General features: G+C 41.6%; 2 protein-coding genes across 3 annotated transcripts in view; both read right to left on the bottom strand.

The window, feature by feature from the left end:
- Positions 1-16,564, bottom strand: part of fstl4 (follistatin-like 4) — a 178,005-nt gene that overhangs the window by 137,506 nt on the left and 23,935 nt on the right. The window contains exon 3 of the mRNA XM_044042396.1: positions 14,093-14,126. Coding sequence (XP_043898331.1) covers positions 14,093-14,126 — 34 coding nt within the window. The remainder of the gene's footprint in view (positions 1-14,092; positions 14,127-16,564) is intronic.
- Positions 6,173-7,582, bottom strand: LOC122779789 (polyubiquitin). 2 transcript variants are annotated; one of them, XM_044042397.1, is made up of 2 exons: positions 6,519-7,580; positions 6,192-6,286 (listed from the first exon to the last, which is right to left on the bottom strand). In XM_044042397.1, the coding sequence occupies exons 1-2, from the start codon at positions 7,571-7,573 to the stop codon at positions 6,214-6,216; spliced, it is 1,128 nt and encodes a 375-aa protein (XP_043898332.1). In that variant the 5' UTR covers positions 7,574-7,580; the 3' UTR covers positions 6,192-6,213. The 2 variants fall into 2 exon arrangements, with proteins under 2 accessions (XP_043898333.1, XP_043898332.1); XM_044042398.1 differs by having other exon boundaries at positions 6,173-7,582.

Raw genomic sequence — 16,564 nt, 5'->3', positions numbered from 1 at the left:
CAATTTCTTGAAATTAATGAAAAAAATAATAATTACAAATGCAAATGGCCTCATGTCACAAACATGTTTTATGAGGAATACCTGAAATATGAAAATATGAAAACTTTTGATTTCAAAGATTTTGAAGAATAACAAGCCATGGAGTCATTTTTGACCCCACCCGTGCACCTAAGGGTTCATTTCCCTAATTCCCTAATTTACATCAAACCCAAATTGTTCTGTGAAGACCGAGAACCTGAGCTATGAGATTGTAAACCTGCTTATTATTAATGCGTTTGCTCATAACTGCGCTTATCAGAAAAACAAACTCAGGCCAGACCTTTCAGAGGAACGTTCTCCAGCCCAGTGGAGTGTGAGTTTTAATAATAATAATGAACATTTATTTATTTTATTTTTTTTTAATTTGAGATGATTTAACTCTTTCAGCACATAATTAACCTGGGATTGGTGGCAGTATACCATAAATGACCTCATCCATCATTTTATCACGTGCGTCACTGCGGCGGCACAATCCTTGGCTGAAATGCCCGTTATATTTGCCATTATTGCCACTGTTGCATTGCTCCCTCCCTTGGTAGACGGCTGCCGAAGCCATTTCACATTTGAATTTGTTGGATAATAAATTATTCAGTGATTTAATTCCAGAGGAAAAGCGGCAAATATATCTAAGGACAAGCAAACTCACCCTGACAAGCCATGGGTGCCATTACGGCTCTGATTTGTTTCTAAATTACATCCAATAGGATTCTCATTAATCTTCTCGCATTTCAAAAGGCTTCGGGGATCGTGACGACTTTCTTTTTTTTCCCCCTTAAAAATAGATTCTCTTATCTGTACTACGAGAATCCTGCAGAAACCTGTGAGGTTATTTCTGGAGACTCTTCTCTGTGGGATGAAGGTAAACAGTAGTTTGTTGAAATCACAATGCTTTCATGAGCTCTTTCTCTCTCCGGCAAAAAAAAAAGGAGTGGATTTGGACAAAGAGCTTCAAAGAAATATCATCTTGCTTATTGAATTCTAAAAGCACGCCGTCAAAGGCAGAGTCCTGGCAGAGCCCCGCTCGCTCATGCTGCCAATACCCAGACAATGATAATTGCTTGTCATATTTCATAATTATGATGGAAAATACAAATTCCATATTAAAACGCTTTTTTTTTGTTACAAAAGAAAAATCATCATATTTAAGCCGAGTTGATTCATTTTTATCTCTGCGCACGCGGCGTTCTCGATTCCTTACTGCCCCAAGAGTTCTGAGCATCTTCAAGTTTGTCATTTAAAGGTCTTCCACACAAACATGGCACATCATCTATTTCAGGATCACCGCGCGCAAACTGCTGAAGAGGACAAAAGGAGAGTACGTAGTGTCTTTTTTTTATGTACAGCACCAAATCAGAAGAAAGGTTACCTCAGGGCACTTTTCATAAAGACCACACTCTTTACACTATTATTTACCGACAGCCACTGCAACCGTGAGTAAGCACTTGGCGGCAGTAGTGAGATCATAAATCAATAAGTAGTCGGAGAGACCTTCCGTACTTGTACAACAGGCAATTTTCTCTGCGTCACCTTGCTTTTGTCTTGTTCTCACCCTCACGCCGTGCAGTGCAATAAAGGCTAATATTGAAGTTTTTGAGATAGTACAAATACCCCTTTCCTGCAGGACTGGCGGTTGACTCACAAAACTCAAAGCTTGGAGGTTATTTTTTTTTGACTTGTAAGTTGATGTTGCTCATCTGCATCAGCACTCTGAGAGGTTTGGTTGTTGCGTATGTGGGAGAGTGACAAATCAGGTGCCTGTACAAGTCATAGCCTCATTTTGGAGGCATCACATACTGATTTGATCTGTCGAGAAGATTCGCTCCCTTTTTTTTTACTGTGTGAGACGAAGGGCACGCTGAGGAGACACGCTCTCGCTCTGCAGTCAGAGCACAGCTTTTCTGTACAGTATTAACAGGCTTGAATTATTTTTTTTGACTATAAACCAGTTACATAAGTGCATGCATAGAACGAGTACTGAACAGTTCATTTTCAAGTTGCTGTTGCCATTGCCGTGACCATCAATCTTTAATTTAATCCGCGCCTGAAAGTAATTGTCTCCTCACTTTTACAGTTTACTGCACGGTGACCACAGTGATGTCCAGCTCTTCTTGCCGGAGCTAACACAACACTTATTTATCGCTCAGGTCTACACTGAAAAACACTGAGCTCTTTGCTCGGGTTTTGCATTAACATTTGACTTTCACAACACTAAAATGGTTTATTTCAGCTTTGAGACTGGTCCATCTTTCTAGATCCTCTATAACATCTCTGATTGCAATTTTAAGACCCCGGGGATTTTGGCAGGACCTTCTCTGTGTTGGTATAAATGCCAATTGTAAAATGTTTATATGCCATTTTAAAGTATCAAAGAGGAACGATTTAAATCTGACCCACAACACACCCACAAAGACCATGTCACACATCAGCGACATCTGTGACAAATAAATATTCAGTAACTTCAAAAAAAAAAAGTGAACACGCAAGAAGGACACTGGTGACATCTGAGTTATAGGAAAGTATTTAAGAGCGAATGTGTTTACTCAGTCATATAGATGCGACCTGACAGCAGCTTATTAATATTTCAACTTCCCTGGGGGTATGCAAATACACCTTGTCCTCTGCAAAGTGCTACCGAAGACCTTGCTGGTTGAGATCCAAATCACAATAACTTATCTTCAAACTCCGGGCAAGATGTGTGCGTGTGTGAGAAAGAGCCAGGAAAGGAAAGAGCTGAGCATAGAGGCATATAATCTGAATTCAAAAGCAATCATTTTTGTTCTCAGCTCATAAAGCCTTCCACTGTTGATGGGTAAGGCAGTAAAAATCAGGGGGGGGTGAAGGTAAAGAATGGATCTAGAGGGTCCATAACGATGCTAACACACAGCAGTTGACCTGCAGTGAGTGATACCTGAAACTGGAAGGAAACGGCAAGATAATGGTTCATAAAATGACTGGAATTACAGCGTACTAGTCACTGGTCACCAGATATCGTATAGTATAACAGCCAGAAAACAAAGTGCCTTTGTAAGGCACTAATGTCCCAGCAAAGCTGACCTCTGGCCTGTTTGGATGTTGGATTACTTCATTTTAATAAACTGTGCCATGGTTATTAGCCTATGAATAGCTGATTCCTGGCTGACCTTCACAACCAAATTAAAATCCAACCTTAAACTGAGACGTTACATTTATTAGAATGAAATTGACGGACATGATAAAGAGAGACAACACCTGATGCCCGGCCACAACTGAGATAATGAATATGTTGTTCTGTGGTTTGCACTGTTGCCTCATGGCGATGAGGATGTAGATTTAAGTACAGGTGTCCTCTGTGTGCTCAAGATTCAATTAAAAGCCAAAAGACACACAGGTTGCAGATTGTTGTGAATGTAAGTAAACAACAATGGCTGTTTTTGGGTGTATCCTCATCTCGCCAAAGGTCAGCGAGGACCGGCTCGTGCTCTTTGCAAGCGTCAAGGATGAGTTCTATTTAGCATAGTTAACGGTGATATATGTAAAATATGTTCAACAGTGACCTTTAGCGTTGACAAGGGTTCCTGCAATAAGGCACAAGTTGTCCAACAAAGTGCACACAGTTCGCTCCAAACCACAACAGAGCATGTGTTAAACAGAGGTCTGTCTTCCTGCTGACGATGGCAGAAACATGTGCAGCTATAGCTGGGATTATGACAGAGTCTGTCTGTGAGGACACTAAAAACTTCATCGCTGTTTTGACAGCTCGCAGACAAAAAAAAAAATATTCCTCACTCCCCATCGGCGGTGGGAGAGGGAAGGAGCAGGGGAGAAAATGAAATATATGTCAGGCTAATGTCATCTCAATCACACAGAAAATAAAGTAAAACCAGCAGCATGGGACCACTGTAGATGTCCTAAAGATGAATAGAGGGTTGTCATTGAGGATAGAGATCCAGTTTACAAGAAATAAGGATGAAAAGTGGCTGCCAAAGAGGGAAGCATATCAAATCTCCAGTATAAATATGCTAATTATTAAAGTAGGTTTTTCCCTGAGAGAAATTAACACTAACATTTAAACACTGATCTTTGAAAACTTGGGTTTGAATCAGCGCTGGATCAATGTTTTTGAGCATGTTAAAGCCAGAGAATTTACATTTTCCAGGAAAAAGAAAAGGAAGAAAATGAAGCATTACAGTATTCCTTGCACTCGTCAGCAGCACTAAGCTCATCAATACTGGTGATTTTTTAATGAGCATACTATGTTTGCATTGGATGAAAGTTAATGTAGGGATAAAAAAAATGACTAAGTCTATACAAGAGAGAAAATATGGGACAATTTCAACTAATGAAGCATGAAAATTAAGCTTGAAATACTGTGTTACGACCGTGTACTGGTAAGATGTGTGAGATAAAAAGGGAAGCAGCTTAAAGATGTAATATGTAACATTTCTGCATAAAAAAAAATCTAAAAATAAAATCATGTTTTATAAGTTTGGAACAGAGTAATTATAAGATGTTTTTTCTATACCTAACCACCATCTGACATCTTTCTATTCATCTCCATTACGGTAAGAAAAGAAGGAACATCTGTGTGTCTGTGTGTCCGTCTGCAACAGTTTGTGATACTTTGATGTGTCACTGTTCCTTGCGAGTGACGCGAGTGAGTCAGAGTCTGAGACGCTCGGCTCACGAGCGACGCTGCGCGCGTTTGATTTCTGCGATTACACGTGACAGACGATGAAAGGAGCATGTCGTCACTCGTCTATTAATTCAAGGAACATCTGTCTGTCTGTCCATCTGTTACTCTCATAAATTGTCCAACAGTTTGCTTAACAGGCTTCAAACTTGGCAGGTGACTTAGACTAACTAAGGGCAGTATGTTTTTTTTTTTTTTGTACTTTTATTAATCCCCTTAGGAGGATTCCTTCCCTGCATCTCCCCAGAATTAGGAGCAGTGGGTAGCAATGGTTGGATACTTTGCTCAGGGCTGCCCTATATATATCGGTAAACAATCCATTTCCAAATGCCAATAGAAAGAGCATACACACGTGATGCCGAGTCAGTCGAAGCCTAAGATGCTGCACTTGTCACTTTAACTGCACTCAAGTGTGTGTGTGAGAGAAGGTCCACTTGTGCCAATGTCAGTCCCTCTAAGCCCCTGGAGAGACTGTGTGCCCTCCTTAAGCCCTTCAGTGGTGTCTCTAGCCTTGCTCAACATGGAGCTTACACACTGCCACAACAATCCCCTTTTGTCTCTGACTTTCAGACTTTTTGGCAAAATGATCGCACCATGAAACTTTGGCTGCATGTGAATGAGATGAAAACAGGGAATGAGCCACAACTCCCAGCCTAAATAAATTCAGATTTACGACACTATAAATTGTTAGAATTATATCGTTAGGAACCTTAAATCTGCAGTGTGTAACTTCTGTTGCCAAAACACTGCGAGCGTCACTGGCCGCAGACTTAAGCCATGCCTCAGGTGAGTCGGAACGGTTGGGATTTCTCTTCGTCACCTCAGACACAAAAATAAAACATAATATTGAGGGACACAAACAGCTGTCTGGCAATGGTTTGAATGTAACAGACATATTTTTCTAAGATAATCAGAATTTCTATGACAGGTTTGATTTTAGCAAAGCCTTCTTCAATTTTACTGTGTTGATTAGGTCTCAAATGACTCCCTGAACTTTCTGATTGTTAAGCTTTATTGCTTTCCGCTTTAATGAAATCACATTTCACACACATTTTTGATGGGGATGAGACAGTGATAGTGACTTTGTGCTGAAGATTACTTTTTCTTTTTCTTTTTGCAAGTTCTAATTATGCAAGGTGCTAATGTGACAGTATTACATATGGAAGCTCCGCAAACTGGCACATTTACCACAAAATGCATGTCTATGAAATGAACACACATTAACACAAAGCTCTTTGATATATAGCACACTGGATTTCAGGGGGAAAGATTTGTAAATGAAGTGATTAAATTTAACTGGGAGAACTACAGCAGAACATAATGTATTTTGCACTTCCTTTCAGTAATGTTCCGTCTTTAATGTCAACTGCCAAAGACGAGATGCTGCTGATCTTCTACTATGGGGAGAGGACAATTTTAAGTGTGTCACTAGGCTCCACCTCCAGTGATCACACTGGATCACCATCAGCCAGTCAGGGTCTTCACAAAGATCTGCATTCCTCCTCTTAAGCGGAGCACAAGATGGAGGGTTGACTCTTTCTGGATGTTGTAGTCGGACAGGGTGCGGCCATCTTCCAACTGCTTGCCGGCAAAGATGAGACGCTGCTGGTCTGGAGGGATGCCTTCCTTATCCTGGATTTTGGCCTTGATGTTTTCAATGGTGTCACTAGACTCCACCTCCAATGTGATGGTCTTGCCAGTGAGGGTCTTCACAAAGATCTGCATTCCTCCTCTTAAGCGAAGCACAAGATGGAGGGTTGACTCCTTCTGGATGTTGTAGTCGGACAGGGTGCGGCCATCTTCCAGCTGCTTGCCAGCAAAGATGAGTCGTTGCTGGTCTGGAGGGATGCCTTCTTTATCCTGGATTTTGGCTTTCACGTTGTCAATGGTGTCACTGGGCTCTACCTCCAGAGTGATAGTCTTTCCAGTCAGGGTCTTCACAAAGATCTGCATTCCTCCTCTTAATCGGAGCACAAGATGGAGGGTTGACTCCTTCTGGATGTTGTAGTCGGACAGGGTGCGACCATCTTCTAGTTGCTTGCCGGCAAAGATGAGCCGCTGCTGGTCTGGAGGGATGCCTTCCTTATCTTGGATTTTGGCCTTGATGTTTTCAATGGTGTCACTGGACTCCACCTCCAATGTGATAGTCTTTCCAGTCAGGGTCTTCACAAAGATCTGCATTCCTCCTCTTAAGCGCAGCACAAGATGGAGCGTTGACTCCTTCTGGATGTTGTAGTCGGACAGGGTGCGACCATCTTCTAGTTGCTTTCCAGCAAAGATGAGTCGCTGTTGGTCTGGAGGGATGCCTTCCTTATCTTGGATTTTGGCCTTGATGTTTTCAACGGTGTCACTGGACTCCACCTCCAGGGTGATGGTCTTGCCAGTGAGGGTCTTCACAAAGATCTGCATTCCTCCTCTTAAGCGAAGCACAAGATGGAGGGTTGACTCCTTCTGGATGTTGTAGTCGGACAGGGTGCGACCATCTTCTAGTTGCTTGCCGGCAAAGATGAGACGCTGCTGGTCTGGAGGGATGCCTTCCTTATCCTGGATTTTGGCCTTGATGTTTTCAACGGTGTCACTGGACTCCACCTCCAGGGTGATGGTCTTGCCAGTGAGGGTCTTCACAAAGATCTGCATTCCTCCTCTTAAGCGGAGCACAAGATGGAGGGTTGACTCCTTCTGGATATTGTAGTCGGAAAGGGTGCGACCATCTTCCAGTTGCTTGCCGGCAAATATGAGACGCTGCTGGTCTGGAGGGATGCCTTCCTTATCCTGGATTTTGGCCTTGACATTCTCAGTGGTGTCGGTGGGCTCCACCTCAAGGGTAACTGATTTGCCAGTCAGGGTTTTCACAAAGATCTGCATCTTGAGTAAGCAAATTGCTCCCAAAAGATATCTGTTCTTCAAATGGTGTTTGAGAGTCAGCAATAATGTAAATTAGTCGCGATATTCGTATCACAACCTTACGTTACAAACCCTATACTACCACCCATCCTTTGATCCCCCTTTGATGTGCCATCAACCAAATTGTGTCACTTTTTCTTTGATGTCACTTTGATGAGGTCATGAACTCAACAGCAATAAGGACACAGTGTCTTATCTCAGCCTTCCAGGATTCCATTATGAACTAGAATTCTTTCAAATAAGTAATAACATTAAACCAAAAATCGTGTTAACTAGATTATTAGATTCTTCTTTTGATCCCCCTTTCGACACAGTAGATCATCAGCTTCCGTCCACCTTGCCCTTTCCATTGTGTCCTCTGTTATACCAACTGCCCTCATGTCCTCCATTCAAACATCCATGAACTTTCTCTGTGATTCCTCTTCCTGTTTCACCAAAGTAGAAATACCCTCACATTCTATTGATTTCAAGCAACAACATATATTATTATATTAGAGTTGTGTTGCATTGACAATAAAGCAGATGGAGAAAAGTGCAAATATCCATGTGACCATGAGGTATTTTTGGTACCAACCCTTTTGATGAAGTAAAAAAGCTAGAAAGTGGCTTTCAAGCTATCATATTTTGGTGTTGGCCCATCCATCCTCCTTTATCCCTGCCTCTCAGGCTGCTTCCACTCTCCTCTCCTTTTTTTTCCCTCCTCCCAGCTTCCTCCCCAGTCATTTGCTGCTTATTAGAGTCTCTTTGTCAACTTTGTCCCTAGTTCTCACCCAATTACAATCTAAATGAACCACAGGACTGCTTAACTTGCTTTGCCTCCTCACATTGTTTAATTTGTGATGGTAACAAACTCTGATTAGGCCTCCGCAAAGGTTCATAAATTAAGCACTCAAGGCCAAATTAATCACCACTCCCTGGGAAGATAAACGGGCAATATTATTTTTTTCATATAGATCCCATATAGACAACAGCAATGCACTGTGAAAGGCATATTCAATGGAAATTTTCCACAGTGTGACTTTTTCAGCAGGGGTGGTTCAAGCGTCGCCAACCAGTGAAATGTAATTAAATGCAAATTCCTGTCTGAGCTCTCTTAAAACCGTCATATGCAATGTTTGCAGTGTAGCAGTTTCCACTACTAGCATCTGCGGTCCAGGGGTAAAACTGGGGCAGTTTGATTAATGTCATCCTCTCAATGTGAGGAGTGTAGATGGCACAATAAAAGGGTTTTTCACAGAGAGGGGGGATGAGTGAAAAAGGGAGTGAACTTAAGGGATGAGGGGGGAAAATAGTTGCAATGACTCGGTAAAGCAAACGATAAAGACAGAGCTGCGAGAATAGACCAGAAGAGCTCCACTGATCATCATCAAAAGGAGAGCAAATCAAGAAAATGAAATGAAATTGCCTGATTTTGACAGAGCATGTATGTAGTTTAGCATACAAACAGACAGCAAGATAATTAGTCTCAAGAGGAAAATCTGCATATTGAGTGGAAAGAAGCTCATGATATTAAAAGCAAGCTGTCCTCAAATGACAGTTCGGGCAAATAACAGGTCTGTCAGCTGGCAAAGATATTCACCCTTTCCCTCAATTTAGCACTTCATTGCTTTTATCCCAAGTCGTTTTTGATGTGAAAGTGTGGCAATAACTATACGGCACAGGAGGAATCCTGGAGAGCTATCATTGCATTGGTTTGAAAACAAATTAAACCAACCACACACGGTTGTGATGCTCAAGCTTCATGATACACTTTTTTTTATATAATTCGATATTGATATATATCAAAATGTAAATGACATCAATGTTTCTGTCAAGCTCAAAGGTTCCCCTTTAATCTGAAGATAGGAAAAGGTTATTTTGGTTTAAATATTGCTTATTTGTGCACAAGTTGAACATGACAACTACAGCACATGTGGTATCATGAAGCACAAAGTGAACTAGCATGGTGTTGAAATCCATCTAGTAGAAGAATGATTCCTTTGAGAGCAATCATGGGCCTCTAGAGACACTTCATTCCAATTACTGTTGTCCAGTGCATCTTAATTCGATTGATCTCATAATAATTCATAATATCCCAAGTTCATTTTCTTCATTACATGCCTTTTAAGGCTATGGCACTTTTTAGTAAAAGTGGATGAAGCATAAAACCGATTGGTCTCAATCAAACATGGATGTGAGAGACTTTGTGAAGTGGTTGCAGAAAATGCAAAAAAGGCATAGACAACATGGAGCGACAATAATTTCAATACAATTCAGCACAAACCCCACTGCAGCAGGTTGAACATTAAATCCAAAAGGTCTAAACTGACAATGTACCAGGGGTGGAGTCAAACTTGCGACCATTGCAACCATGATGCCTTTTTGCAGACAGGGTACCGGTCTTAACCACTGAGCCACTCCATCCAATTCCCCTAATCTAAAAGCTTAAAGACACTTATGGTGGATGTCTTTCACACTGGAGACAATAAAAACCACATGCTTCTGCAATGCTGCAACCATAGACTATGCTGTAAAATTCATTCATATTCATATCACTCATCCCTGATGAATTTACAGTGATGAAATCACTAAAAATGTACTTACTTAATACATTCGTATTCAAACTGATGTCTGAGCACAAGCATATTAGCATGTGGGTACCACTATACTGGAGATGTGTGCCTGTGTCTGTAAGGAGATATGAATCTGATCATCACAAATCTGGACCGAATATCTTTGTTATGATCTGGAGCAAGTGGAGATGAAATGACTCATTATTCCTGTATATTATAGTCTTTAAATATAAATTCTAATAACGTACTTAAACGTTTCTGTTATATTAAACACTTAAATACCCTCGCGACCCCATTATTGACGTTTCCAGTTGAGCCTATTTCTGAATAGTTTAATCTCACTGGGGGCAAAATCCTGACCGCAACTGATGATGCAGCCGAGGAAACTCAGTAGATACAGAAACGCCACGACAACATAAACAAGGTCGAATGAAAACCTCTGCACCAACACACCAGCCACCAAACCACAGCCACAATATCACAACAATGTGGTGCTGTCAATATTAATGAACCGCTTTTATGCAATAATCGTGTGTGAATTCACACACAGTGTGTGTCGGAGATTCTTGCTTAAAGACAGTTACTGCAAATGTTTTTCCTTACTTTTTACTTTCCATCTCTTAAAAGCAGCTGATTACTGCTGTGAGAAATAAATAAATAAATAAATAAATAAATAAAAGGTGCAGCTGCTGAGGAAATTATTTTTCTGGTTCTCTGCAGAATCACTCTGCCTATATCATTTTAGACGGCTTGCATGTGTTGGAACTGCCCAACCTTATGGAACAGAGAAGGCAACAAAACTGGAACTTCTGCAAAGTGCAAATGCGGTTTCTTTTTTTATTTGATTTGAAATCATTTGAAATTTCAATCAACATACACTGGTAAAAAAAATTTTTTTACATTGTTAATGTGAACTTAAAAAATGCTACAATCTGGACAAAAACGTGATGAATGGCAATAAACTATGGAACTTGGCAGCACCTACAATAATGCTGACATGGCACAGGAACAGATAAAGGGAAGTAAAAACTGTTCCACTCCCTGAAAATCCACCGTCATGGAAGACTTTGCATCTGCTTTCGACTCGACATGCAAACTGGTGTCTTTGTTTTCCTGAAGCTCAAGTTTCCTCTACCGCATAACCAGGCTGCCCGACTCCACAACACGAGTATCATCTCATCCCCATGCAGGGAAAAAAAAAACGGATCATCTCCAAGAAGTAGGATAGCAGTCATAAATGAACTTAGGTTTCACTTATCCAAAATAATCTCCCTGAAAATCTATCTCAGTGTTTCTCTATGTCTTCTTTTCTCTGCCTGCCTCGTGATTTGATAGCTGTAACCAATCTATGTGTATACACATATATAATACACTGAATATACAACAAAAGAAAAGTCCATACTGCTCTGTGGGTCTGCTCTTATTGACATTTGTAATAATGCATCAGGTCTGAGAGTTCCCTTTACAATTTACATTTTAAAAATAATAATAAACCCGCAAAACTGAATCAGATTAGGACCTTTAATGTTAGAATTAAATTGATTTTTGGCAACTGGCAGTTAATCATTGTACATGACATACTAACCTTTCAATGACTCTGGAAACAAATGTATGTCCTTGTATATACTGAGACATGGCACCGAGACAATGGGAGACAGAGGGGGACCGTTTTTGGTCTTCTCTGTCTATCACTAGTATAGGATGATGACGTCAGATAACCTTTTCATGTATGGACCTGCTCTTCCGCGGGCAGAGTTGTTCGGGAATTCGACACGAACAGACAGTCTCTCAATTGAACTGCAGTGCTTGATATGATGCTTGACTTGCGAATAAAACCCTTTTGGTTCTAAGTCCTGTGTCAGCGAAGTCTCTGCCAATGCTGGTGTACATTTTCTTTTTCCATGATGTGACACAGAGCCATCACAGAAACACCTCATTATGTCTTTTCTAAGGATGACATACGTATAACTGTGGTGAAACTCAGAAGGCTGATCATATATATGTATATATATATATATACATATATGTATATAACAAACAATGACGAATAGAAATGAAGGAAATAAATCCTCTGGGTCATGTTTAGGTGAGAAAGAAATCTGGCAAAAACAGAAAGAGATTTTTGCACTGAAGATGAAGGCAACACATCATAATGGGCCCTAATGCTTTCAGAGGGAAGTCACTTGTCAAATAGGACGCAGTGAGCCCTGGAAATACGGCTGTTACAGATACTTACACAGCGACTGTCACGCGGCACAATACAGGCACATACACACAAAACAGCAGGCAAAAAAATGTGTTGGGGAATGTTTAGTCAATAGACACAAGGACATCACAATACTTGACAAAACATTGAACAGTGACTCCAAAAACAGAGATTCATTTTAAGAAACAAACACTACTAGTTTCCAATTTCCCTGCAACACAATATAAAACTAAATCTCCATTTATTAGTAACCTCAAATTTAGTTTTGCCCTCACAGAGAGAAATATACCATGTATAGTACAACTGCAACATCAAATTGCGACAACTGCTGATGCCATTTGGCTGAGAAGTATTGAAACGTTAGACTTTTGGACTTCTTTTTTCGACATTGAACCCGTAATGGAACTGGAATCTTCAGAGCGGTGATCGCGGCTCAGACGGCTCGAAAGATGAGTCTTTAATGGCTGCATTAGGGGTCAAATATTCTGCTGCCATTCTACTTAAGTTAAAACAGCCACATTTATACTGGGCTTCACAAGGTCGGCCTGTAAGTGGAGCAGAAGAAATCTGCCCAGTTACACAGCAGTCGACAACAAGTTAGAGTATTCGGTTGTGATTGTTTCTATGGTATTTAGAATAAAGTTACATTTTGAAATCTATGGATTGCATGGACGACAACACACTGCACAAGTGCTGAGGAGTCAGCGATGACGTCATATTGTCTCTCCTCCTGGTCATTCATATAGCGCTGAATCGACTACTCGATTATTAATCGCTTACTAAATTAGTCATCAACTATTTTGACAATGGATTGTTCAGTGTGAGTGTCTTCTAAAGAATTAAAACCAGTTTCTGTGATTTTTCTGCGTCTCAAATGTCAATATTGTCTGGTGTCTTTGCTCCATATGACTGAGAAATCGTTCAAACTGAATCATTTCGGTTAGTGAACGGCTGAATACGTTACTCAGATTGAGCGACGTAATGGAACATGTTGCCAATTACATTCTAAGGGCATCGCGGCGTGGAAAATCACTTTGGACTGATTTAGAGTATAGAAAATAAAGGATCCAACAATCGTCGCTGTGTGTGGACACAACGCTATCTGCCCGATTTAATTTGTACGGCATCAACTGTCTGAGCAGTCACTGTAAAACTGTCCACAAGGCTCGAGCCAAACAAACAGCACTTCTTTCTGTCTGAGGTCTCCTGTCATCACTCCTGACAGGGGGCTGACACCGGTTGACAGCCGAATAATTATTCTGCTGGATCAAATATATTGTTGAACTTATAGACGTGTTGTCACTGTGAATGAGCGGTTCAGGTGCTTATGTTGACTTAGGGGAGGAGAGCAAGGGGGGGGGGGCCCGAGTGTCGCAATATAAAAGTCCTCCTTTTTCATTTATCAGGTTTGGTCAAAAGCAACTCAATAGCGGGGTTTTTTTTATCCCGTCTGCTCCACAACTGAAATGCTTTCGAACTTTAAATCTGAAATGTTTCAGTGCGACTACACATGTGACGTGTAACTGACAAGACACGACAGACCGCGTGGTCCATTTTCGAAGCCCATTTCAACTCAAATGACTTTGCAACGGCGTTTCCTCTGTGATAAGAAAGTCAAAGTGTGTGCCGCCGGAACCGCGGATGAAAGGGAATGTCATGGAGAACAACACGGGCGTATTTTTGAAAAATGCTGTTTGTTTTGAACACAGTAAGTGTACTCACATTGATCGATGTTCGCGTCCGCTTTCCCCCTCTCCTGCAAACAGAGAGCACACACAAAAGTGGTTATTACAGGCTCGGGAAAAGTGAGACGAATACAGCCTCTTCTGCAGCCCCTTTCGCAGGCCATTCGTTAGCGCGTCGCTTGCTCTTCTTCCTCCTCGGTGCTCGCCGAGACAAACGGCGGCGACAAAAAAAATCCACGGTGACCAGATGGTGGGAGAGTGTGAGAGAGAGAATATATGGAGGATGACACAGCGGAAACAAGAAGACCTTTACAATGGCAGATCCCACAGTCGGTTCAATCACGCGGCTGGAAATAAACATGCCAACAGGATGCAGGTGTTGCTATATCGCGCTGGCGTGTTTATCAGCGCGTCGACACGTTGAAACCATAAGAATAAACTGCAAATACTTGACCCTGAAACAAGTGTTTAGACGATAGAAAGGAGAAGAATCATATCCGGCTGTGATTTACAGACGCTGGGAATATTAAAAACTGCAACAGTGCAATCAACATGACACACCTGTAAAATGTACGAGGGGAATAAAGTTGCGCTTGCAGCATCACGTCATCAGTGACAGGGGCAGATAAGTAAATGTGAGGCCATATTCTGGCCCGTTGTGCTACTAATGTGACACATGTGATTCAGATATGATGTGTCAGACTTAAACGTCTGGATTAAGCTTCGGATGCTATTTACTAAAGCCGTGTTTCCATCACGGCACAGTTTGGTTACAGTGAAGCCCTCAGTCAGGCTTGCATTTTATGGAATTCGATTTGTCAATATTGTCCACACTTTTTAAGAAGCAAGTAAATATCAATAAATATTGGATTTTATCGTTTGAAAATACGCTTGTTCTTTGCGCCTCAGGAAGCTGTCTGCTGATTGGCTACTGAGATTTGCAGCGACAGCTCACTGAAGCCAAAGTCGTCTATAAAATAATGGTCAATTTGTAACGTCTGTCAGATTATAAACGTTAGATACGTACAATTATTTTGTCGGACGTCGATGGGGAACGAGTTCCGGACGGACAGCGACTCTGGAACTCGTTGGGTTTGTTGTCGTTTGTCTCAAGACGTCAAAACTTTGTGTGAGAGTAGACGGTGAGCGTTGAAGCAACACGCTCTTCTGTCAACCAATCAGCTCACTGTCATGTGTCTAGCTCCACCCATACAGTACCGTACCATTACTCTGGTCGAGGCAGGTTATTTACGTACCGAACCGAACCAATCTGTGCCACTGGGTGGAAAAACGTCATAAAAATCAATGCAACACACTAGAAATTACGTTTTCCAGCTGTTAAGGTTAAATCCTTCGTCATAATCAAAACATCATTGATGTGCAGTTCATGTATTGTATTGTAGAATCCACTTACTAACACACCTGCCGTTGTTTCTTTTTGTTTTTTATGTCCTTTAATGTTTTATACATGCGCGCATCGCGTGCTTGTTAGCCGCTGATCACTCGGCGCTCGCTTACAGCAGCAGCAATGTGTTTTCGTGCCGCGGCAAAACAAAAAGGACCAGCGCGCCGTTTAAAAATAGAACAGAGGGAGGTCTTCCGATACAACGCACCGCTTCAGAGGGAGAAGGCGATATGTGGCAGCAACCGAAGTGTTGTGACATTTTGCATTCTTGTCCCTCAGTGTAGATGTCACCAGTAATGAGGCTCAGTGATAAAACATATGTGTCTGTGAGGCCCTCGCAGCTTCCCGGGGGACCGAGAGCCTCGCGAGAAACCCAGCACTTTTAGAGCCTCCTGTCATCGCCGCCCTCTCTCTCTATCACTCTTCCCCGCTGCCATCTGTCCATCTTAATTGCAGACACGCTTCCTTATGATGGCAGGATAAAATTGAGTGTACTCATCAGCACCGCCTTCCATCATCTCGAGTGCCGCTGTTTGATCAATTGATTAGAGAGTCAAACCGAGCATGGAGGTGAAAGAGAGGCCGCGTGTCTAAAAATACTGTCCTCCGTTCACCATGACTCTGCGGGATGAGGGTTTTTCTTTTTATATACTCGCCTTTCTAGGGACACACTCCGCTTTCAGGGACATAAGTGTCCAGAATATAACTACGTGGAACATGTTGAATTGGGGAGCCTGTTTGTATTTTGTTTTTTCTCTCTCAAGAGGGAACGTAAATAACTACCAACAGAATTTAAATGGAGCGATAATGTGGGGAAAACCCCGGTGAGTTTCAATTACGGGAGAATCTGAAGCTTTTTAGACGCTTAGAAGCTGCTGATAGAGGCTGATTAGAGGGGACAATGCTTCCCCGGCTTATAGGATTAGTTGTTGGCAAAATGGCGAGACAGTGAGGATGTGGAGAGAAATGCAAAAAAAGAGTTATTGTGTTTTAATATGACCCAGTCTGGTTTGTTCTTTTTGCTTCACCTTCTCTCGCTTCATTTCCAGGCTTATTTAATGCTCACTACGTGTCTAAGGCACTGCTGTCATTGTTATTTTCAGG

Source organism: Solea senegalensis, linkage group LG13 (genome assembly GCF_019176455.1).
Source record: "Solea senegalensis isolate Sse05_10M linkage group LG13, IFAPA_SoseM_1, whole genome shotgun sequence".
Taxonomy (NCBI): Eukaryota; Metazoa; Chordata; class Actinopteri; order Pleuronectiformes; family Soleidae; genus Solea; species Solea senegalensis.
The sequence above is the reverse complement of the archived record's forward strand: the minus strand, read 5'-3'. Positions and strand labels throughout refer to the sequence as shown.

What these genes read in the sequence shown, in the direction of transcription:
- LOC122779789 (XM_044042398.1), bottom strand. Translation starts at nt 7,573, where the DNA reads ATGCAGATCTTTGTGAAAACCCTGACTGGCAAATCAGTTACCCTTGAG.